The sequence below is a fragment of the Electrona antarctica genome (genome assembly GCF_951216825.1).
Source record: "Electrona antarctica genome assembly, chromosome: 17".
Classification (NCBI taxonomy): Eukaryota; Metazoa; Chordata; class Actinopteri; order Myctophiformes; family Myctophidae; genus Electrona; species Electrona antarctica.
The window spans coordinates 29,955,642-29,978,686 of record NC_136798.1 but is presented as its reverse complement, the minus strand read 5'-3'; the positions used below and the strand labels follow the sequence as shown (position 1 = coordinate 29,978,686).

Sequence of the window (23,045 nt, the reverse complement as noted above, 5' to 3'; positions counted from 1 at the left end):
TGGGGTTGGCATTTAGTCAATTAACACTCAGGATTTTTACTGTGTGTACTACTGACAGGTGGCTACCAGATTCCTCATTCAGTTCCCATGTCACTGCATGCACCCATCAAGAGGTTACTTCCCTACCCCCTTCTGAAAAGCATATATCTGAATGATTGTGCAAAGACCCGCCCGGCAGCACTGTTTAATGCAATTTATTTGTGCGAGTTATAAGTATATATATATATATAGTATTTTTTGTTGAATTACTCATGACAAAGTTGTAAAAGTCAACAGTATGTATGTCCATAAAATAAGCAAGCAGCACGCGCAGACAATACACTAGTTCTTTCTTTCAATTATTTTATTATTATTATTTATTATTTGTACAACTTTGTCATGAATAATTCAACAAAAAATACTTATAACACGCACAAATAAATTGCATTAAACAGTGCTGCCGGGCGGGTCTTTGCGCAACCGCTCCGTCATTTAGATATATGCTTCTGAAAAGATCTACAACCTCACAAAATAGAGCAGGGCTTAAAAGTGTGAAGTGAGGGGCGGTCTTATCATCATATTCCAGCCAATCCAGGCATCCTCACTTCTCAGCGGCCAATCACTTTTTATCCTCAAGTCCAATCAGGCTAATCACTTCAAATCATCGCTATGGGGTGCTCAGACAATCAAATCATCACTATGGGGTGCTCAGCCAATCAAATCATCGCTATGGGGTGCTCAGACAATCAAATCATCGCTATGGGGTACACAAACACACAAAGCTAGGCATAGGAGGGGCTATCAAAAAAGGGCGGTCCTTCACATTGCCATGGTGATATGATTGGTTTTCAAAACAGTGGGCGTAGGTTTGTCAGTGGAGGACGTTCTCTCAGATGTTCTAGAAAGTGCATTGACATTTAGATGTCACCAGATGTTTTCAGATGAGATCTCTGGCTACACCATGTTTTCTCACGACACACGTTGTGAGATTGTCGATCAGCTATTTCGGGCCAATGTTCCCCCCAGAATATGGATGCCGGGGTTCAAGTGGTTAACATTTACTCTACTGGCTTGGCTACCCATAAACCTCAGTACAGCCCGACTTCTTGACTTGTACGCAGTCATGACCACGATAGTGCCACCAACTAGGGCTGGGCATTTGGGCTTTTTTTGTAAACATGTATATACTTGGGAATGCTGTTGGTTAGCCGTGGTTAACCATAGCATGACATCAATGTCATGCATGGATATGACACTGCAGAGCACATCAAGTGCCTTGTACAGAACATCAAACAGCATCACTGAGTTTAACTATGTTGCACAACTGACGAGAGTGAATGCAGCGAGGAGACAAAGCCTTAGCCCTAGAATGGCCATACATTATACTAGCTGCAATTTGCAACTCTAGATTTTTTTATAATGGGATGAATCTAGAGTTGCAATACCCTCCATTGACTCCCCACTCATCCAATTGCGTTTGTGATCTGCTTGTCTTAAACAACGTTAAACTCACCAACATTGCAGCTGTAGTTCAAGCTTGAATTATCCTCTTTCAATCTGCCGAGCTTGTTTTTCATAAGAATCCACCGTAGACATGTTATGAGCTACTTTCTGTCCAAAATATTCCACAAGTGATATTCCGAGCCGCCATTTTGTAATTTTCCGACAGGCCATAAAACAAGACGTGAGGGGGAGCGCTTGTTTAATAGAAGGCCGTGCGTGACGGGGCGTCGCGCTGCGTTGGCCTCTTCTTTGGGTGGCTTACCTGCACAGGTAAGATTCTATTAAACAAGCTCTCCCCCTCAAGTCTTGTTTTACGGCCTGTCGAAAAATTACAAAATGGCGGCTCAGAATATCACTTTATCACTCATAATCTACGGTGGATTTTTATGAAAAACAAGCTCGGCAGATTGAAAGAGGATAATTCAAGCTTGGACTACAGCTGCAATGTTGGTGAGTTTAACGTTGTTTAAGACAAGCAGATCACAAATGCAATTGGATGAGTGGGGAGTCAATGGAGGGTATTGCAACTCTAGATTCATCCCATTATAAAAAAAATCTAGAGTTGCAAATTGCGGCTAACATTATACATACACAGTTAATATAATCTATATACACAGCCATAGAACACTCAATGAGATGAGCATTTTGTCCATGTGAAATTTATCATGGACAAGTGGAGATAATTTACTAAATACACGATTTCTGCCAGAACTTTCAAATGGATTTTAAGCTAACCCCAAGTCACACAACAATTAATAATGATCAAATACACACATAATGGCACAAATTATTATGCCACAGAGATAAATAACTTAATGGAAATGCATTGTGTTCTATGGCTCTATGTAGAACACATGCATTGTAAGGAATATCAGCCATTCTATGGCTAACAAGAGCCTACAAGGTGAAATTACAGGTCAAACATATTTAGTCATCTGTCTTTCTTAACTTTTTTTTCCCCAACCGCCCTGCGGTTTCCTAGGTGTCTCTTCATCAGCTACGGTTAACTGTGTACCCGCCCCCATCCCTAGCACTCATCCTTAACACCAACACACACCACCTCAGCAGTCCGCACTGCAGACAGCTGAGCCCACATAATGAGACCTAATCATATTGTCCTGCTCTTCAACTTGAAAAGTATAGAATGTCTACATCCAAAAGGCAAGTCTTGTTTTACTGAAAACATGACGTCTCAAGCACAGCACGTTAGGCACAGTTTGTGTCTATTCTCTTTGATATTACTTCTGCTTAGGGATACCGCAATGACTATTGCCTAAGAGTTTGAAGAATAATTATATGTACTACACTCAGTATTGACAGCCCTTATGCACTAAATAAAAGTAATATTCAATCAATATAATATTCGATCAATAAAATATTAAATATCTGTTTAGTAATAGTGACCTCACAATGAACCCTTTAATACCACGCTGGTAAGCCAATCACTTTGCCCAGACTAGTTCTCGTTTTCATTATTCTTTAGTGTGGCATTGTTGTGACACTCATTAATACACAGTAGTAGTCAGTCAGGAATAGTGCACCGTTGTGACAAAAAGAGGCTTAACTTTAATCCTCGTGGTTTGGAAAGATCTGGGATCAACAAATAGAAGACAGCTCTCTGTTCCTCCAAACTGTCTTTGAGTTGCCCTTGATGGCTGTGTGCAGCTCTCAAGAGACTCAGTTGTGGTGACGAAAAACACAAAAAGGTGTTCAGAAAAGGTTTCTCTGGGTGGTAAAAGTGTCTCATGTCATGAAACCTGCTGTCAGTGCACAATGCACATTCCTCACATGTCACACTTTGAACAGCACAAGCCTTATATCAGCACATTAATTTGCTCACAGGAAGCCAAGCATCTTCCAGTCAGTAAGTCACATTATCAAACCCACACATCTGGCTAAAGCACATCCTGCACGCGTCAGTCAGTCAGGGCAGGCCTTCTGGAAGCTTCAACCACACAGTTTGAGTTGTGTTTGGGTGTAGAACAACAACTTGATGCGTAGCCAGTTGCATTCAATCACTTCAAAACTGGTTTCATGTGAGCATTTAATTGCGTAATAAATGAGCAACAAGTTGCATTTTTCTCAACGCTATTGTCGTGACTGCTGCCTGCAAGCTGAGGTACTTTGCAGCACGTACCGACGTACGCATGACAAATATTCCCACTGTTGATTTAACCTAGTATATTGCATACATGGAATGGGTGCTGTGTGAGTACATCTGGTTCCATTTGAACACTTTTCAGACTTTTACAGTGTAGGTATATAATAAGAAGACTTGTATAAAATTGGTGCACATTTTCCAATAAGTCATCAGATCAGAGATCTCAGGGTGAACATTGGGGTCCATTTACCTTTTAGTGGAGGCAACGGGGCCAACTCGACCAGGGCACTCTGGGTTCGGAACTGGGAAGACCCTTGAGACTTCTTCTGTTTCTGGGCCTTCCTCATCGATTTCCTCGTAAATCCGTCCACTTTCTCGGATGCAGAGATAGCCGACATTTTGATGCATGAACCGATACAATTGAAGAAACGAGAGAAGAAAAAAAACACCCCTGGGATAAATCCCTCAGTCAAATCAAAGTTTCCCACGCGTGTTCTTCTTCCATGTGCACCAGTAAATAAAAATAAAAGGACACGGAGAAACAACAAGATGGGTCTCCTCTCCTGGTGAAGTTCTAGATCCTATGATGTGTGATCCAACATGGTCGGCAGTGACAGACCCGTTCCATCGGACAGTAGGTGGTTTTGGTTCCGGACCCGTATAGTCCACCAGATCAAAGAACAAAATGCAAAAGAAAGAACTTCAAGACATTTACCAGACTGGACTACATCAAAAACAAGACCCCCTGCTGCTGTGTGACCGAAGGGGCGACTAAACTCTTCCCTGGGTTGGAACACAATCTACAACCTGTTGCAGAACCTATTAAAGGCATGTCACATCAAGTCAGGCCACACACATACTTCACCAGAACCGAGCTTTCTTCGTTAGAACCCCCTCGTCACCCACCACCCCCCTAAACCCAGCCTGGATGTATGGGAGCTAACGCAACTAGCTAGCTAAAGTTAGCCTCCGTTAATGTTAGCCGCCGCCGACGACGACAGCTGTCAGTTTGACGCGATGTAATTCATACAAAAAAGAAGTCAAAGTTGTTCCAAGAAAGCGTCGTCTTCTTCTTCTTGCTGTTGTTCTTATTATGACATAACTGTGGCGGGTCGGGTTGCGTTGCGCGGAGGGGAGCGGCGGAGGTGTCTCTTTGCACACAGGGAGCTGCTTTTAATCCGTGTTGGTTGTTGGAGGTTGTGAACAACTGTCCTCCTCCTCCTCCTCTCTGACGATGTGTGAACTTTCAACGGAGTCTCATTCTAGGCGGAACGTGCCTAGGCTACGACAGCGTCGTCACAACTAAGCGACGGGACGCTGTCTAGTTTGAGGTTTTGTATTGTAATCTAATCAGCACAATAATTCAGTGTTTTTAATGGCACGTGTCTTTTTAAACCTGTGAGGCTGTGATCATGCTGAAAGTTGAATAAACAAACAAACATAGTAGTGGAACTGACATTTAGATGTTATATTATCATATTAAATCATATTCAATTAACAAAGTTGAGTTGTGTCATAAATTGTAATTATACACACACACACACACACACACACACACACACACACACACACACACACACACACACACACACACACACACACAGGGGGGGTTAAAATATCTAAACATCTAAGTACAGTGACGTTTTAAACATCAAGTGAGCGGTTACTGTGACGTGCCAGTGCCCACTACTGACCACTCCAGATCGTTTGTGACGTGACGTCACTGACCCAACCTTGACATGTTTATTCCATGTCTCATTCAGTTTACACGCACATTAAAATACGGTTACACAGAAATAAAACAAACTCGTTTTTAAATAAATTAAATGATAAAACATAAAACTGCTTGATGAATGATTGGTCAGTGCTCAGATCCGGTCTAGAGTGCCCACTACCCCTCAATGACTGTACCTAAGGACTGTACCCGGAAAATTGGCACATTTACCGTACAGACAGGTTCCGTATCCGCTGCAGAACGGATCTTCTGAAAGGAAGTTCTGAACTGATGGCCAGTGTAGTTCATAGATATATATATCTATGGTGTAGTTGAACACTGCTATTTGATCTTTGTGGATGACGCATATTCTAAGGGATGACGCCATGCACCGACTGACATTTCTACTGGCCAATCAACAACAGGAACCCAGAGTACTCGAAACTTTTCCACCAATAGAAATCGCAATAAGACGGGACCAGACACATGACAACTAAAAACATCAGACTGGTAAAAAGTTAGAGATGTACTTAATTTCGTCTGTATACACAAAACATTAGAAACACAAGCTTTAAATCAACTATTCTGAATTTAATGGACATATAAACAGGTAAAACAAAACGCATTGGTTTATTTTGTACATATTTGAACTCAAGGAAATAATCTTTTTTGTTGATTAAACAGGAGCCATGTTTGGGGAACTGTTAAACATCGAACAAAAAACAAAACAAAAATTGCAGCTTCTTGCTATGAGGAAACTGAAGTAGGCAATTTCCACATTTCCTCAACTGTGAAGCTCAGTTTCATTAAGGTCATGTAATTTGAAAAACAGATCAGCAATCTTAAATCAATATACTTTACTGACCGGGGTCACCCTGGGGTCTGTACTTTACTTGGTCCCCTCCCTTTTTTCTATCGACCAAATCCCTTCAACGAAAATACATTTGTGTGCTTGTAAATCAGCAAATATTTGTATATACCATTATGACATGCCCAGAATATAGGCATGTCTATATAGACCCCATGTTATGCCCAGTCTAAGGGTGCCTTGCCATAAAATGAAAATATACAATAAAATACTCAATAAAAACAAACATCAATATATATATATATACAGTATGTGAAGGACAGAAATGCTAGGCTGGTCCATACAGAAGATCACTCCAGAATTCTTCTGTGGAAATAGGAGGATATTTTCTTCATGGACTGTGGTGAGCCGATTGTCTGAAATACAAGAGGAGAGACTGGTAAGTTGCTTGTTCTTAAACTTCTAGATGCTAAAGAAGACACTTTACATGTGGATTTTTAGCCATGATAGGGATCAACCTATCTGCAAATTACAGAGCGTTCTTCTCGCTCAAGCCAGGGATGTATTTATTGTGCAGGGTCAGAGCCACAGTGTCGACAAGACAACCAATTCATTCCCTGCTAGGGCTGGGTGCAATGGACATATAAAATATTTTTTCACCAAATACCACATCAATATTGTGATAATATTGTAACATTATCAATTTGACCTTGTTTAGCACATAAACTTTACTGTAATCTAATCATGCAACCTTTAACCACTTTAACCCTTGAACATAAAGAAACTCTTAAATGACCAAAAAGGTGTCACATGACAGTTGACACATTGTCTGAGCTTGTTGATCAGCTATCTTTGCTATTAGGTGGTTAAAACCAGGAAAGGACAACACTTATAATGCAATAACACCATTTCCAAATTCCAGACGGTATCTAGTCAATCCAAGCCCTCTTCCCTGCAATTGTCATGCATTAAAAACGAGCGACATATAAACAAACAAGACATATTAAATACATGTTTTGTTTTGTGAGTCATGCGTGTGCTTACTGGTGAAGATGGCGTCCTGCTGCCCTCTAGTTTCTTGGAGACACAGGGACTTCTGGAGGTGCTGGCACCTCTGGAGGATCTGGGACTTCCCTGGCCGGCACCTCCAGAGGATCTGGGACTTCCCTGGCCCTTCCTCAGTCTTTGCCCCAACTCTGACAACCAGTCCACTGCACCAGGGGAACAGTTCTCCTTGCCGCCTTGTCTGGAAGGTGATTGCCTGGGGTCATCCATCTCCGCAGAGTCTACGCTGTGGTGCTGGTCCTGGGCCGGGCAGCACACGTCCACGAGTGGGCGACTTCTCTTGGCCGGGGGATCGAGTAGCGTGACACAATCGCACCGCTCAGCTCCATCGCAGCTCACCGCAGCCCCGCCGCCGGTCTCGAGCCTGCGCTTGACCCGACGCTCGGATTGAGGGGAGATCCTCACCGGGCTCAGCATCTCCCGCAGCAGTGGGCTGGCCGGCCTAGCGGAGGACTCGGGGGTGGTGGGGGTGAACCAGCGTTTGATCGAAGACGGAGTCCTCTGGTGATGGCTAGTGTAGGCTTTGCCACCGTGAGCATGGACGGGTGATGTTGTGCTGGAGGACAGTGGCAGGGCGGCCACACTGGGGGCACAGGCTGCTGGCTGTGGTGACGCCAGGGCTGGCTGTGGTGATGCCAGGGCTCCAGCACTCTCTGTCCGTGTGCTCTTGGCTGGCGTGTTCTCAGTTTGCCTTGAAGTCTCTTAAAGACACCATGAGACAGACATTTGTAAATATTTTAAACTGCCCTATTGTATATCCATACCATCTATATCTAGATATAGCTATATTAGATATGCTTTTTATTATTAATTAATGTGTAAATGGTGGTTTGGCTCAGTGTTCGTTTGGCAACAATCTACCACGAGTGGTCTACTTACTTGAAATTAAGGGAAGTCCAGGACACGCCCACCCGACAAGATTGGCCTCTCCTAGGGATGACCTGGCACCGTCCATTCCCCGATCCAACCTCCAGATCCGCACCGTGTTGTCATCAGAACAGGAAACCAACTGCCAACAAAATAGTGGACATTATATAGGGCCTAAAATCAATCTTCCTGGTATTTTAAAACACTTCACTTTCAAAGGAGTGGAAAGGCACAAACCATTATGTGTCAAATAAAGCTTACGCCAAATTTATACTTTTATATTAAAATGAGTGGAGAGTGGCTGGAGAGTGGCTGGAAACTTCAACCACAATAGGTTGAAGTGGTTGAAAGATGAAGGTGGTAATGGGCTTGTTAATTTACCAGTCACCATCAGAAATGCCATATAAGCTCACACCTGCCCCCGTGCTGCTGGTGCAAGAGAGGCAGTTGAACCCTACTGTCACTCACTCATTGTGCTGCAGAGAGAGGGGAGGGGGAATCTGTACGCTCCAATAGACCCTCTCTGACCACATCTCTCTCCACAGTGATGGCCACAGCCTACTGTCTGTGTGGGTGAGGGGGAGGGAGGGGGGATCTTGCCAACCCTCCCCAGGAAAACCACACAGCTGCCTCGGACACAGCATGGCACAGGGTGGGGCAGGTACTCGCCTGAGTAAGGCTATCATCACTTGGAAGTTAAAATGTTGTGCATTTTATGTTAGATATCTTTGACATATGTATCCCCCCCCTTACCCGAAAGCACTGAATGATATGGAGCGTGTACAACAAACATTTCACCCACTTCTATCACATGTGATGTGCCAACCTACATGTCATAAATGGCCAACCTACAAGTCCACAACATGTCGCATCCGCAATGCTTTGTGAGCTTAGGTCAGCTATTTTCGGCACGTGACACCAGCGTACGATGGAGTATAACCTATGCTTTAGTCACTAAGGACTAAGAACAGAATGTCACCTTCATGGTGTAGAACTGTACTTAAAGCTACAACAATCCATAAGTATTATGTTTGTAATCTCTCTCCCAATGTCGAGGTCATTGTAATGATGTCCAAACCACAATAAAGATGGCAGTCCGCCTAGTGTCCAATCCGGTGCGCTGTCTGCTTCAAATAACTTTATTGACAATCTCAACCAGTAGGAACGTCTAAATAATAATCATTTTTAAAAGAGTAGGGAGACCACGCATCCAACCACTAGTACACAGATGTACTAATTCTGGGTGCCTGCCATGCAATGGCAGAAACACAGGTTGAAATCTAAAACGCATACTTAATAATTATTATAATCAATACGCGAAACTTCGACGTCTACGGCCGGCCGCACGGTTTGCCAAAGCCCCGCAATATATACATCAAAACGTGCGGCTCGGCCGGGAATGGTGTGCTTGTGCTTTTCTTTCCGATTCGTGTTACCGTGCCCACGTAATTCGCAATAAACGACGCGAAAAATGCCCCATTCAAAGTCGATGGGGAGACGCGGGTAAAAACAGAAAACGACACGTTACTTTGGAGCCACATTGCTCGGGCATACTGTTACGTAGAAACACGATTTAAACGTCAAACAGCACACGAGGCCATCGACTTTGTGGTGGTTCAGACGGAATTCGAATACGTTGCACGGTTTGCCCGCTATCGCAGTTCAAAGTGTGTGTGGTCTGAGCAATATTCTCGACTCAGAGTGTCGCACGCCCAGAGAGAGAGCGGATCAGAGTGAGAAGCCAATGTGAAGACTATACCGAAATTCTCCGAACAAATCGTCCTCACGGCCAAAATATTCACTTTACACGCATGGGTTTCGGTAATTTTGTAGCCACACTCGTCCTCTTTCACCCAATGTCACAACCATAGCCCAGATACATACAGTACGTGAACTACAGCCCTGAAAGCGACAGGTGTACCATCATAATGTGTCATAAACTCCATGTTAAATGCCTGAATGAGTCAGCAATTTTTTCATCACAAGCACAATTCTTAACTCGCTCTTATAACCACGTTTTTTATCGTACCAATACCACGATCGCACACGGCGTACCTCAATGCCTCGGGTCACTCACGGTGAAAACAAAAATCGCATTCGACTTTTACTTTTTGCGATAGAGCAATTTGTTCGGACATACGTTCTGTCATAGAGAGTCACTGTGCTTTTAACTTTCAATACTGTTTGCATTGCATAGACTAGCCCAGGTGAAAATGATACTTTGTTAATGATTCAAGGTCACCTGACCAACTCTCACACACGCGCGCACACACACGCACATGCACGCACATGCACACATGTGCACGCACACACACATTGAAAGTCAATAGAGAAATTCGGGGAAACACGTAACTCTGTCATTTCTCAACCGTTTCGGATGCGGGGCGGCTCGCCAGAACCGGGCCGCCCCCCTGAGCGAAACCAAATGGACCCCTTAGCATGTTAGCATTAGCATGTTAGCATTAGCATGTTAGCATGTTAGCATTAGCATGTTAGCATGTTAGCATTAGCATGTTAGCATGTTAGCATTAGCATGTTAGCATGTTAGCATTAGCATATTATCATGTTAGCATTAGCATGTTAGCATGTTAGCATTAGCATGTTAGCATTAGCATGTTAGCATTAGCATGTTAGCATGTTAGCATTAGCATGTTAGCATGTTAGCATTAGCATGTTAGCATGTTAGCATTAGCATGTTAGCATGTTAGCATTAGCATATTATCATGTTAGCATTAGCATGTTAGCATGTTAGCATTAGCATGTTAGCATTAGCATGTTAGCATATTAGCATGTTAGCATTAGCATGTTAGCATTAGCATGTTAGCATGTTAGCATGTTAGCATGTTAGCATTAGCATGTTAGCATGTTAGCATTAGCATGTTAGCATGTTAGCATTAGCATGTTAGCATGTTAGCATTAGCATGTTAGCATGTTAGCATTAGCATGTTAGCATGTTAGCATTAGCATATTATCATGTTAGCATTAGCATGTTAGCATGTTAGCATTAGCATGTTAGCATTAGCATGTTAGCATATTAGCATGTTAGCATTAGCATGTTAGCATTAGCATGTTAGCATGTTAGCATTAGCATGTTAACATGTTAGCATTAGCATGTTAGCATTAGCATGTTAGCATTAGCATGTTAGCATGTTAGCATTAGCATTTTAGCATGTTAGCATTAGCATGTTAGCATGTTAGCATTAGCATGTTAACATGTTAGCATGTTAGCATTTTAGCATGTTAGCATTAGCATTTTAGCATGTTAGCATTAGCATGTTAGCATTAGCATATTAGCATTATCATGTTAGCATGTTAGCATTAGCATGTTAGCATTAGCATGTTAGCATTAGCATGTTAGCATGTTAGCATTAGCATGTTAGCATTAGCATGTTATCATGTTAGCATTAGCATGTTAGCATTAGCATGTTAGCATGTTAGCATGTTAGCATTAGCATGTTAGCATTAGCATGTTAGCATTAGCATGTTAGCATTAGCATGTTAGCATGTTAGCATTAGCATGTTAGCATGTTAGCATTAGCATGTTAACATGTTAGCATTAGCATGTTAGCATTAGCATGTTAGCATTAGCATGTTAGCATGTTAGCATTAGCATGTTAGCATTAGCATATTAGCATTAGCATGTTAGCATTAGCATTTTAGCATGTTAGCATTAGCATGTTAGCATTAGCATGTTAGTATTAGCATGTTAGCATGTTAGCATTAGAATGTTGGTGGCAACGTAATGTGCAATAAACTTAGACAAAATACCCCGTTGAAAGTCAACCAAATGGACCCTTACAGGGTCTGAGAGGCTAAATGTCATCAAATGGTGGTCCGTGGCTCAAATGCTGCACAGACTTGGCGAGCTGTAGGCACCCAGTCAAATTTCCTGAAATTTGTTTCTAGTTATATTGCATTTACGTATTCTACCATTCAGATTTGGTTAAAATAACGTTTTACTCATTAAAATAAGTTGCAGATTATAACTTTAGCTGAAACCTTGTAAATATTTGCAAACAATAAGAAGACGGTATGTAATTTCACCTTGCTGAAGTCTGTTGGACACCAAGCAATAGACGTCACTTCCTGGCTGTGACCCTTGAGCAACACAGGAGGTCGTTCAGGCTCTGAAATCTGCAAAGTTAACCAGATTTTATTATGATGTAATTTAACCACTTAAATCCTATCTACATACAACAAATTACAACAAAAGCAGATTGAATTGCTTGTTGATCGGTTATTTGTGCTATTTAAACATTTTAAATAAGACATTTTTGGTGTCTCTCAAGACAGTTGGCTTGCTCAAATTTCAAATGCTTGACAGCTTCCCATTTGTGACCTTTACAAGCCATAGCCACACACATAGACTATGTAGCATTCGAAGATTGTGGAAGAGTTGGCTTGACAGACTACCAAAATAGGGACCTCAGGGTTATAGCGGTCAAGGGGACAAACCTTCCAGATGTATGTGTGCTGGTCACTTGAGCCACTCGCTAAGAACTGGTCGTCTGGACTAATGGTGGACTTGACATAAAACGAGGCGTTCAGGTGGCCACTGAAGACGGACACTGTTGGTGGAAAGCAAACAAACGTTACGTTCTGAGAGACGAGTGCAGTGCAAACTGAGACACAAATGGCAGTAGTACAGTGACACCATGTTGCTAACAATGAGTGATCTAACAATACATCTAGCCTGAGAGACAAAGTCCACCTGACCCTGCTCTGTAAAAAATACATTGAATCATGATAACAGTGTGCCTCCAATATGGATCTGAATATGGACATCATGTGACCAGCCTGTGACATCAGTCATCTAGGTCTGACATATTTGAAACATGACTTGAAATTTGACAACCTCAGAAGTCTTGACTCTCAACCTCAAAACAAAGGCCACTATGTATCTGACAATGTTGTCTAGGCAAATTCATCATGACACTTTTCATATGCAGTCAAGGAAGCCGTTATCTAGAGAAATGAATGATGCTCAGAGCAGACAGTCTATTGTGAGGTCAGGTGTAAGAGTGTTTCAAAAATGGCCCTCTTGGCTTTGCGTACAGTAAGATTTATTCTGTAATTGTGTTGATAAATGAACAAATTGCAAACGAGTCTGTTCAGATTTTGTTAATGAACAAATTGCAAACCAATCTGTTCTCAACACTGACTTGCGCAATACCAAAAGGTATTCTCTTTCCTGTGAAAATATACCCTTTCATTCACTTCACCTCTCTATTTGATACAAAATAAATCTGCAGTGCCATCTAGTGATAAACAATGAATTACATAGGAAACATGAATAGAAAATAGCTTGCTCTGTCTGAAAAATAGAGCCATCATGATATGCAAGTTAGTTAAACATTTCAAATGAATCTTGCTTACCTGGAGTGGTTTTTAATCCAGCAACATTGAACATATAGATGTTATCATCGGTACAGTTGGACAGCAGGTTGGACCCTGTCGAGTCCAGAACAAGCCCAGAATAACCTGTAAAAGACAGAATCTAGTCATTAGCTCAGACTCTTGGAATTTTCACAAGGGGCGTAAGTGCTATGTTTGTGCTATGTTTGTTCAAAGAAAAGGTTGTTATAAAGTTAAATTCCAGAATGTGTTATTGTAGAGTGGTTGTGTTCAGTAACATGGGTCTCCCCGTCTCTCCAGCTCTTTGGTAAACAGAAAATATATTTTCAGATTGGGATACCAATTTAATCTAGTCAGGAGAGAGAAGCACTAAAATATTATTCATCAGCTTCAATAGTGTTCCAGTTCCCACTCGCCTATTAGTTTGCATTGCACAGTGCGCTATTTCCGAACGCGCCCATGAAAACCTTGTTACTGAACAATGATGATTGAAATATGATTACTACAGTATAGCTTACACCCCTTAAACAATAACAAAAGCCTTTAAGAAAATAAATACCAACCAACCTAGTTTCCGTTTGCTAGAACCAGGGTAGGGGTACGTCTGCATGGGTACAGGATCACAATGATGTACAGTGTAGTTCTTCCTTAGATCCCAAACCTTGATTATGCTGGTTAAGATGGAAAACAAATTCACACAATTAAAAAGCAAGATTATGCTCTCCTTTATTTATATACGATTCCATATATCTCTCCTAGATGTTTTTAATGTTATAACAATGTCATAACATTTATATCATAAAAGTTGACATGATTCACCATCTCTGTAGACTATTGGGGTTTAAGTTGTCATTCATTAGAACAAAACTTCCATTTAACAAACATAATCATTATTATGTGCAAAAATGCAATTTTTAGGTCAATGACCCCTCAAGGTCACCAGATGTCAGTCAGAAAGTGGTTCCACGTCTGAAATCAAACCTTGGGGTGTGTAGATGATATTCTGAAAGTTTCATGCTTTAGTCATAAAATGCACAATTGGTTTGGTTATCCGCCGCACTAATAGAGGGTATAATGCGTGAGACATCATCATCATCATACCGGGTCGTTATGCGGGAACGCCTACTGAGTGGCAAAAAACTACTTTCTGGCCTTGACAGCCCATACAACCAAACAGAAAAGTCCTATCTGATCCCATTAAACAACGTTAAACTCACTTTGCTACTCGTTTTGACACTCACTTTATGCATGCACATTACCCTCTATTCATGTTTTTCTTTGACAGTATAACAACAACTGATGATGACAGCCGTACTCACCCATCAACAGCTCCAGCCGAGATGAGGGTGTGTTCATCACGAAACAGAACCACTGTGACACTCTGTTGGGAGTCCTGTGAGGAACATACAGCAGCACATCTGTAAACAGCATCCTAATCCTAGCCATTCATCAGTCCTACAGCCCAGCGGTTGAGTGAACTCACCACAGATGGTGCGATACCATGGACGAAAGGCCGCCTCTTCTTGGTTTGTTTCTTTGGCGTGATTTTGTCGTATGTATTGTGAGCACCGCTGATCTGTTTTACCTGTCTGTAGAAACCATCTGACAGGGAAACAGAATTTCACTCATTACTCATTTTTGCAAATCAACATGAATCAAGCAGTTATTTATAAATAGTCCGGCAGCCGGCTTCTTTTGTTTAAAGTGGGAAATTTGGTATATAGTCTTTTTATTATTAGCCTAAAATATTGTCTATATACTTCATGAATCCACTAGCTGACCGGCTGTCAGCATTGAGCAATATTTTATAATAGGGGTATACATGTGACCATACCATACCATATATATAAGGAAGATTTTAAAATTTTCAATATGCTTTATGTAGCATGTGACATGTTGAACTGGGGGGTTTTCATGATTCTGAATCCATTTCAAGCATTAGTTTTGCACAAAAAAACACTGGGGCTAAAAACGGCCAAAGCCATTTGCCCAAATTCCCCAAAATGTGCTGACCTCATCACAATGCTTGGAATGGATTCAGAATCATGAAAACCCCCTAGTTTGACATGACATGTTTGTCACATGCTACTTAAAGCATAAGGAAAGTTTGACATTTTTGCCATATAGGATGTCAATGGTATGGTCACATAAACCCCTATAAAAATAGCTCAATACCGTCAGCCAGTCAGCAAGTGGATTCATGAATGTATGTATATAGACTGTCATCGACCCAAGTGCTGTACCGGTCAAAGAAGAATAAAACAACAATACAATCAGGTACAATCAACAAGGGAAGGTTGAATCAGAGGTTCTCAAACAAATGGATTAAAGCAAAAAAAAAGACTGAAAACGTTTGTGTGACCAAGTCCTAATATGCGATTGTGATTCATTATAATTAACTAATTTACTACTAATAAATAAGTAAAATTATTACATATGGTATTACCTTTAGTCAATGCAAAGTGCCATGAGTTCAAGTGTGCTGTAACATCCACACCATAATTGCATTATATACAACTATACAAAAAGTTATAGATTTAATTTACTTTATCAACATTCAAAATGTGGACCCTTTTTTGGTGCCCAAGGCACACCAAAATCATATTTTCAAATTCAATCAATCTCAGCATACCTTTTTTGCTGCACCTGGTGTCCCAGACCATAATATTTCCATCTCTTCCTCCGGTACAGAACACAGCTGTTGAAGTGGACAAACATAAAATAGTCATGAATTGGAATAATTAAGATTGACAATGGTGCAATGTCATCAATAAAGGATTTTGTGCCTGCTTGTCTCTTAAGCCAACTCCACATGAATCGCAGGGTCCCCTCCCTTTCTGTGCCAAAGTTAGCCAATCTACTCGTGACACGTTGTAAGGTTGTAGATTGAAGAGGGAAAAAAGTAGAGAACTAAATATATGAATGGTACCTTTCTCCTCCTTGGTGAAGGCCACAGACTTGACACTACACTGGTGTCCCTTGAATGTGCCCAGAAGTTCTCCAGACTTCAGGTCCCACATTTTGGCCATCTGGTCACCTGACGCAGTTACCTGAGGAAGATGATCCATGAGTGCCATCTTTTAACAGTATATTAGTCAATGTTGTCACCTTCCTGGTGATAGGCTGGGGAACATACAGTACCGTACTGTACTGTACAGTATGTATTTAACTTCACAGCTGTATCTACATGCCATTATGGATATTTACTATTGATACCCAGTACATACATAAATGTATATCATTATTACTGTTGATACCCGGTACATAACATGTTGTATAAACATTATATGGCCTTTTACTCTGACAGACGCCTTTCGCTAGGCCTTGTGCAGGTGACTAGGTAATTCCCTAAATTGTATTTAAATGATGTATTTGTAGGTGATTGAATGCAAATGTTACCTTCGACTCCTTGTCCACCCATTGGTGGACAACACACTATGCACAGTGCACACCTGACCAGTCCAGGCCAGGTCATATCTTAAGTCATCTTTTATATAATACTGTTACCCTTTTTGTTAATAGTGTAGTGTTACCATTTCTGTTTTTCTTTGTTTCATCCTTATAGTGGTGCTGCTATGATGACAGGACTATCAGTAAATTAAGTCTAATATGATTTTGTATTTGTATTTTCCGTACCAAACGAGCATCTCCAGGAACCCAGGCTATATCAAACACGGCATTCTCGTGGGCCATCCATTCTGTGTGGACAAGTACACACAATCCTCATTAGACACTTGGATTAATTTATTGATGACAGAAGCTGTGTGCTAAAAATGACAGTGACAACAAATCCAGGCAATATTATACATACCTTTAAAAATTTGGTTCGTCCGGTTTTCTGTGTTGTACAGACGAACGATACCTTCCTCATTGGCCACGGCAAGGACATTCTGCATGCCCCTTACTAAAGACATAGGTAGATAGAGCAAGACAGGGTCATTAGATGAAACATTGACAGTACAATTCTTGTTCATTTAGCTCTGATAGTATAAATAGAACTGTTTCATGATTGTAGGCCAGGAGTTAAAAATGACGGTGGTCTCTGAAGATGAAATGAGGCACATAGTGGTTAATTTACCTGAGGAGAACTCTAGTCCAAACGGGGGTACAGCAACACCGTACTTTCCATGGGAGATGTACTCATCGTGTCGGGCACACTGGAAGCCTTCTAGCAGAGAGGTGAGAGGGTACCTGGGACACTGATCTGCTGGAACACAAGAGTTAAAGATTACAACAACAACCAACTAAGTCCAACAATTCATATGGATCCCTCACTGGGGGAACGGTAATCTGTATTAGAAGGATAGACCCCTTAGTCGAGAATAAGATCTAACTAAGTAGGCTACATTTAATCAAGTACAAGACAAGTACTACTGTACTTTAAAGTACAGTTTGTGGTACTTTTACTTAAATTGAGTTTTTGACAGCTTTAGTTTGAAGATTCATAAAACATACAATAAGTGATAACTGATAATAGCTCTAATGCGCGAGCTATGGACCAGAGCTAACCATAACTGTACATTCAAGTTGAATGTAACTACAGTTATCTTGATGCATAAAACAGTAGGCCTGCATGCAATGTATCCGAATGTCAGCCATTCTAGGTAGGGCTAACGTTACAGCAGCAGGATCTGGTCACTCGCCAGCTGGAGAACTCCTAATGCTATGGACCAGAGCTAGTCCACGTAATGGACGCGGGTTAAAGTATGCATTAAATAGAGGGTATGCGCGTGACATCATCATCAAACCAGGAAGTTATGCAGGAACGCCTACTGAGTGGCAAAAAACTACTTTCTGGCCTTGCCCATACATCCACACAGAAAAGTCCTATCTGATTGCATTAAACAACGTTAAACAATGTTAAACTCACTTTGCATGTTGCTTTGCCACTCGATGTGCCATTCACTTTAAGCATGCGCATACTCTCTATTAGCCATGGTTAACATGACGCTTTTACTTCACGAGCGTCATGGCTTAACTTCCGCCTGTTTTATGCGATCGCTACATTTACAGTCCAAACGTGTATATAAACATTCCGATTTAAAATATAAAGTACTCGCCACATGTGCCACGGGTGTTAGAAATGTGCTGGTACAGCGATTAGCATTGCTGCATTCCGCGTTGTTTAATAAAAAGCATTTTTATCCGAGCTGTTTTTTTGCCATTGGCTTTTAACTACGCGCCCCTATCGGTCGGGATCGGTGTGGCACTCGGTGTGTTCGATATAGGCACGCTGACCGCACTGCCAATACAGACTAATAGGCGAGTGCGCCCCCGGTGTGCAACTGTGAATTTCCCAAACGAACCCCGTTTGAGAAAAGTAGCCGGAGCGCTCGGATAAAAATGCTTTTTATTAAACAACGCGGGATGCAGCAATGCTAATTGCTGTACCAGCAAATTTCTAACACCAGTGGCACATGTGGCGAGTACTTTATATTTGAAATCGGAATGTTTATATACATGTTTGGACTGTAAATGTAGCGATTGCGTAAAATAGGCTGCAGTTGCGCCATGACTGTCAGTCTATGTTTCAGGGCTAGCATTAAATAAGCACTAAGGCGTGTCATGATGCGTTTGGTTAGTCATGGGTGAACAAAACGGTATCAAAAACCGAAAACAGATTAACAGCACAGCAGTGAATGCACGATAACGTTAGCATGCGGCTAGGGACGTCCACATTCACTCGGGCCACATTAGCCCTAGCTCTGGTCCATAGCTCTAATGTGTTTCAACGCATTAGAGTTATGGACCAGAGCTACATTAGCCCCAGTATGTTCCCTCAGCACTACGCTCAGGGAGAGGGCACATATGGGGCTAGGGCCACATAGACGTTATTGACCGGGGATCTACTGATCGCACCATTTCATTCATTATATTATTCGAAAATGCCCAATCTTTCCAAAATGATTGCCAGTTTAGTTCCACATCTTTGCAGATTTGCAAAAACAAAAATAGCGGATCTACGAGCTCACAAGGAGTCGCATCAACACCCTAGTGAGCTTGCAGATCAGCTATGTTTTCGGAAGCCCGAATAAAAAATAAATAGGGTTGAGTGACAAAAAGGTGATGCTTTTCTCACCGTTGAGCTTCCGTCTGCCGATTCCTCTGTCAACGATGGATCTAAACAACATCTCTGCTCTGAGACAGCAGATGATCTGCAGTACAGTGAGAATATTTTATTTACGGCGAATGTATATTTCTCCTCCTAGATCAGCCTGGGTTTCTCTTGAATCTCTAGTCTACACGTATGCGCGCCGCGAGCCCTAGTCCTCTCTTTCTTTCCCGCGAACACCGACGGATCGAATCCCCCCGCGAAACTTGCGTCGGGCTCAGCCATTGGTTGCAAGCACAGTGACGTCGGACGTACGGACCCCAGTGGCCAATGCGGCGACTACGTCTGCTACGTACGAGACCAGGAGAGCGATTGGTCTAACAAGAACCCCGCCCGGCTTGATCACGTCACAGTCGTGATTATTAGTTATTGGTTAGTTTTAGTTATTTGTTCAACATAGACCGGTATGCTTTTGCTTGAGGGAGAGGGGAGACACACAACCACCAGATTTGGAGATCAGTTGGAAATATTATTTTACGCGAGAAAAACACGTGACCAGTGACTACAATAGCTGTAACTTATCTTCTGTTTTTTGATTGATTGAAATATTTATTAACAGTTTGCAGAATTACAGTACATTTCGAGCACAAACTCAATACAAAGGCTGTTAACTGTGAGTGGACGACCCAATTAAGCATTACACTTGTTTACAACAGGGTCCACCATGTTCAATTCATCCCACGCTTTTGATGAATTGAACAAGGTGGATCCTCTTGTAAACAAGTGTATAAATGTCCACTCACAGTTAACAGTCTTTGTATTGAGTTTGTGCTTGAAATGTACTGTAATTCTGCAAACTGTTAATAAATATTTCAATCAATCAAGCTGTGGTCCCACGTAACACGTTTGTGAAAATACTCCAGCTTTAGACAAAAACATTGATAGTGACATGTGAAATCCTCTGCTCTACTGGATGAATGAAGACCCCTGGTGGTTGTTTCTAGTTACTGCATCACAAAATGATGGTTGATTCCTGATACAGGCTATGACGATGGTAACACTTTACTGACATCAGGGCAGGCCATAACACCTGTCATAAACATGACATGGCAGGCGTACAAGTTGTCATAATACATACATAAATGACTGAATGAAATGTAATAATGACTATGTAATAATTTCCCCCCCCACCACCCACCCCTTTTTTTCCCTCACTGTATATGTTTCTTTTCCCTTTTTACCTCCTTTATGATGAATTCCTGTTCTGTCTATAGAAGTGTCTATTTGTACGTCTCTAAATGTTTTGATGATTTGAACACAGTGGACCATATTGGAAACAAGTGTAATGCTTAATTGGGTCGTCCACTCACAGTTAACAGCCTTTGTATTGAGTTTGTAATAAATTCTTCAATCAATCAAAAAAAAACTCTTAAATTCATAAACCTTCCTTCACTGACAGTAAAGTAAGTTTGTAACTCGAAACTTCAAAAGGCTACATTTGTATTTCAGAGTTGAGACACTGGACAATATTACCCATTATTTCTTAGATTGTGTGGGCCTGATTTGAGTAGCTTTTAAGTCCAATGGGAAAAGTTAACATGAGCAAACATGACTGGATTGCTGTAACAGGCCGATGTGAACAGCGATCGGCCCAACGGTGCCGTAGATAAGCAGACACTAAAATAGTATTTTTCCAGACAGACAAAGCAGGAGGAAATTAACTTTATTTCAGACCACTGTCTCAGCAGCACATGAAATCTGCCAGTCAGATCGCAGGTTGTTTGCGTGAGCTCTAACAACAAACAACAGTCATGTGGGGATGGCATGAAATGCCATTCATTCCAAAGCCTTTGCAATCATGTATCTTTATCGAGCATCTGGTCTCACCTGAACCGGTCTGGACCAGGCATCTGTTTCAGCTTTTTCAGCTGTTTTTAAAGCTTTGGCAGAGACAGGCTTTAAGAATATCATTCGAAGAACCTATAACTGATCTGCAGCTACTCAGTCAATGAGGGTATATTGTATAAACTGAATGTTTGATGATTAAAAGTCCTTGAGCGTTAAGGGTTGCAGTCACACACTGAGAAGGTGTTTGTTCAGCCTCTTCTTAAAGGCATGAACACTACTTGGTGTAATGTCTCCAACAACCACAGGGGGAAGGCTTTTTTGATTGATTGATTGAAGTATTTATTAACAGTTTGCAGAATTACAGTACATTTCAAGCACAACTCAATACAAAAACTGTTAACTGTGAGTGGATTACACCATAAAAGCATTACACTTGTTTACAATAGGGCCCACCGTTTTCAATTGATCATTGGACAACCTGCTCTACCTCTTGAGCCACAGTCGCATATGGTTTGTTGAGCTCCCTCTGGTGTTGTGGACTTCGTTAACTTTAAGGAAGTATTTAGACAGGTACATGGGTATCTTGGTAGTGTATCGAATCTTGTGGACCACACCCATTGCAAGATGCTGTACTCTGCCGTCAACCCTAAGCCATTCCAGCCTGTCAAAGTGGGCAGGGGTGAGGTGGGTTCGGGGAGAGAGGCCAAGTAGAAGCCTGACCAGTTTGTTTTGGGAAGTCTGGAGCCTTGTTTTAAGGGCCTTTGAGGTGCTGTGGTACCAAGAGGTGCATGCATAGTTGAAGAAACCTTGTACGAGGGCTCCTGTTAGGGTCTTCAAGGTGTTTTTATCGACCAGTGAGGAGATCCTGTATAGGAATCTTGATCTTTGGTTGACTTTTTTGATTACGTTTGTGGCCATTTTATCACCAGAAAGATTTGCCTCCAGGATGGAACCTAGGTAGGTATTTTCATATTTTCGTGTGATAATACTGTCACCCACTCTAATCAAGAAGCCATCTGGCTTGCTGAGATTACTGCTTGATCCAAAAAGAATGGATTCAGTTTTTCCCAGGTGTAAGGATAGTTTGTTATCTGTGAGCCAGGTGCAGATTCTACCGAGTTCAGAGCTGAGGGCCTTTTCAACCTGCAGTTTGTTCCTGTCCGAGACCTAATAATTTCCCCCCCCCACCGCCCACCCCTTTTTTTTCCCTCACTGTATATGTTTCTTTTCCCTTTTTACCTCCTTTATGATGAATTCCTGTTCTGTCTATAGAAGTGTCTATTTGTACGTCTCTAAATGTTTTGATGATTTGAACATGGTGGACCCTATTGGAAACAAGTGTAATGCTTAATTGGGTCGTCCACTCACAGTTAACAGCCTTTGTATTGAGTTTGTGCTTGAAATGTACTGTAATTCTGCAAACTGTTAATAAATTCTTCAATCAATCAAAAAAAAACTCTTAAATTCATAAACCTTCCTTCACTGACAGTAAAGTAAGTTTGTAACTCGAAACTTCAAAAGGCTACATTTGTATTTCAGAGTTGAGACACTGGACAATATTACCCATTATTTCTTAGATTGTGTGGGCCTGATTTGAGTAGCTTTTAAGTCCAATGGGAAAAGTTAACATGAGCAAACATGACTGGATTGCTGTAACAGGCCGATGTGAACAGCGATCGGCCCAACGGTGCCGTAGATAAGCAGACACTAAAATAGTATTTTTCCAGACAGACAAAGCAGGAGGAAATTAACT

The 23,045-nt window shown here is 41.6% G+C and overlaps 2 protein-coding genes across 3 annotated transcripts in view; both read right to left on the bottom strand.

The window, feature by feature from the left end:
• Positions 1-4,828, bottom strand: part of ppp2r5a (protein phosphatase 2, regulatory subunit B', alpha isoform) — a 94,229-nt gene extending 89,401 nt beyond the window's left edge. Inside the window, exon 1 of the mRNA XM_079527037.1 lies at positions 3,834-4,828. Within this exon, the coding sequence (XP_079383163.1) occupies positions 3,834-3,981 (148 nt within the window). The 5' untranslated portion in view covers positions 3,982-4,828. The remainder of the gene's footprint in view (positions 1-3,833) is intronic.
• A 1,039-nt stretch (positions 4,829-5,867) lies between these two features.
• On the bottom strand, positions 5,868-19,756 carry dtl (denticleless E3 ubiquitin protein ligase homolog). 2 transcript variants are annotated; one of them, XM_079526521.1, is made up of 15 exons: positions 19,472-19,756; positions 17,471-17,599; positions 17,204-17,296; positions 17,029-17,090; positions 16,322-16,442; positions 16,025-16,090; positions 14,876-14,994; positions 14,712-14,785; positions 13,960-14,063; positions 13,414-13,518; positions 12,493-12,605; positions 12,082-12,171; positions 8,050-8,179; positions 7,150-7,871; positions 5,868-6,521 (listed from the first exon to the last, which is right to left on the bottom strand). In XM_079526521.1, the coding sequence occupies exons 1-15, from the start codon at positions 19,521-19,523 to the stop codon at positions 6,456-6,458; spliced, it is 2,046 nt and encodes a 681-aa protein (XP_079382647.1). In that variant the 5' UTR covers positions 19,524-19,756; the 3' UTR covers positions 5,868-6,455. The 2 variants fall into 2 exon arrangements, with proteins under 2 accessions (XP_079382647.1, XP_079382648.1); XM_079526522.1 differs by having other exon boundaries at positions 17,471-17,596; positions 19,472-19,754.
• Positions 19,757-23,045: the final 3,289 nt, after the last annotated feature.

Coding starts and splice junctions, on each gene's coding strand:
- dtl (XM_079526521.1), bottom strand. CDS start 19,523: ATGTTGTTTAGATCCATCGTTGACAGAGGAATCGGCAGACGGAAGCTC. Junction 16,443..17,028: donor TTCCTGGAGATGCTCGTTTG/GTACGGAAAATA, acceptor CATCTTCCTCAG/GTAACTGCGTCAGGTGACCA. Junction 7,872..8,049: donor TGGACTTCCCTTAATTTCAA/GTAAGTAGACCA, acceptor GGTGTCTTTAAG/AGACTTCAAGGCAAACTGAG.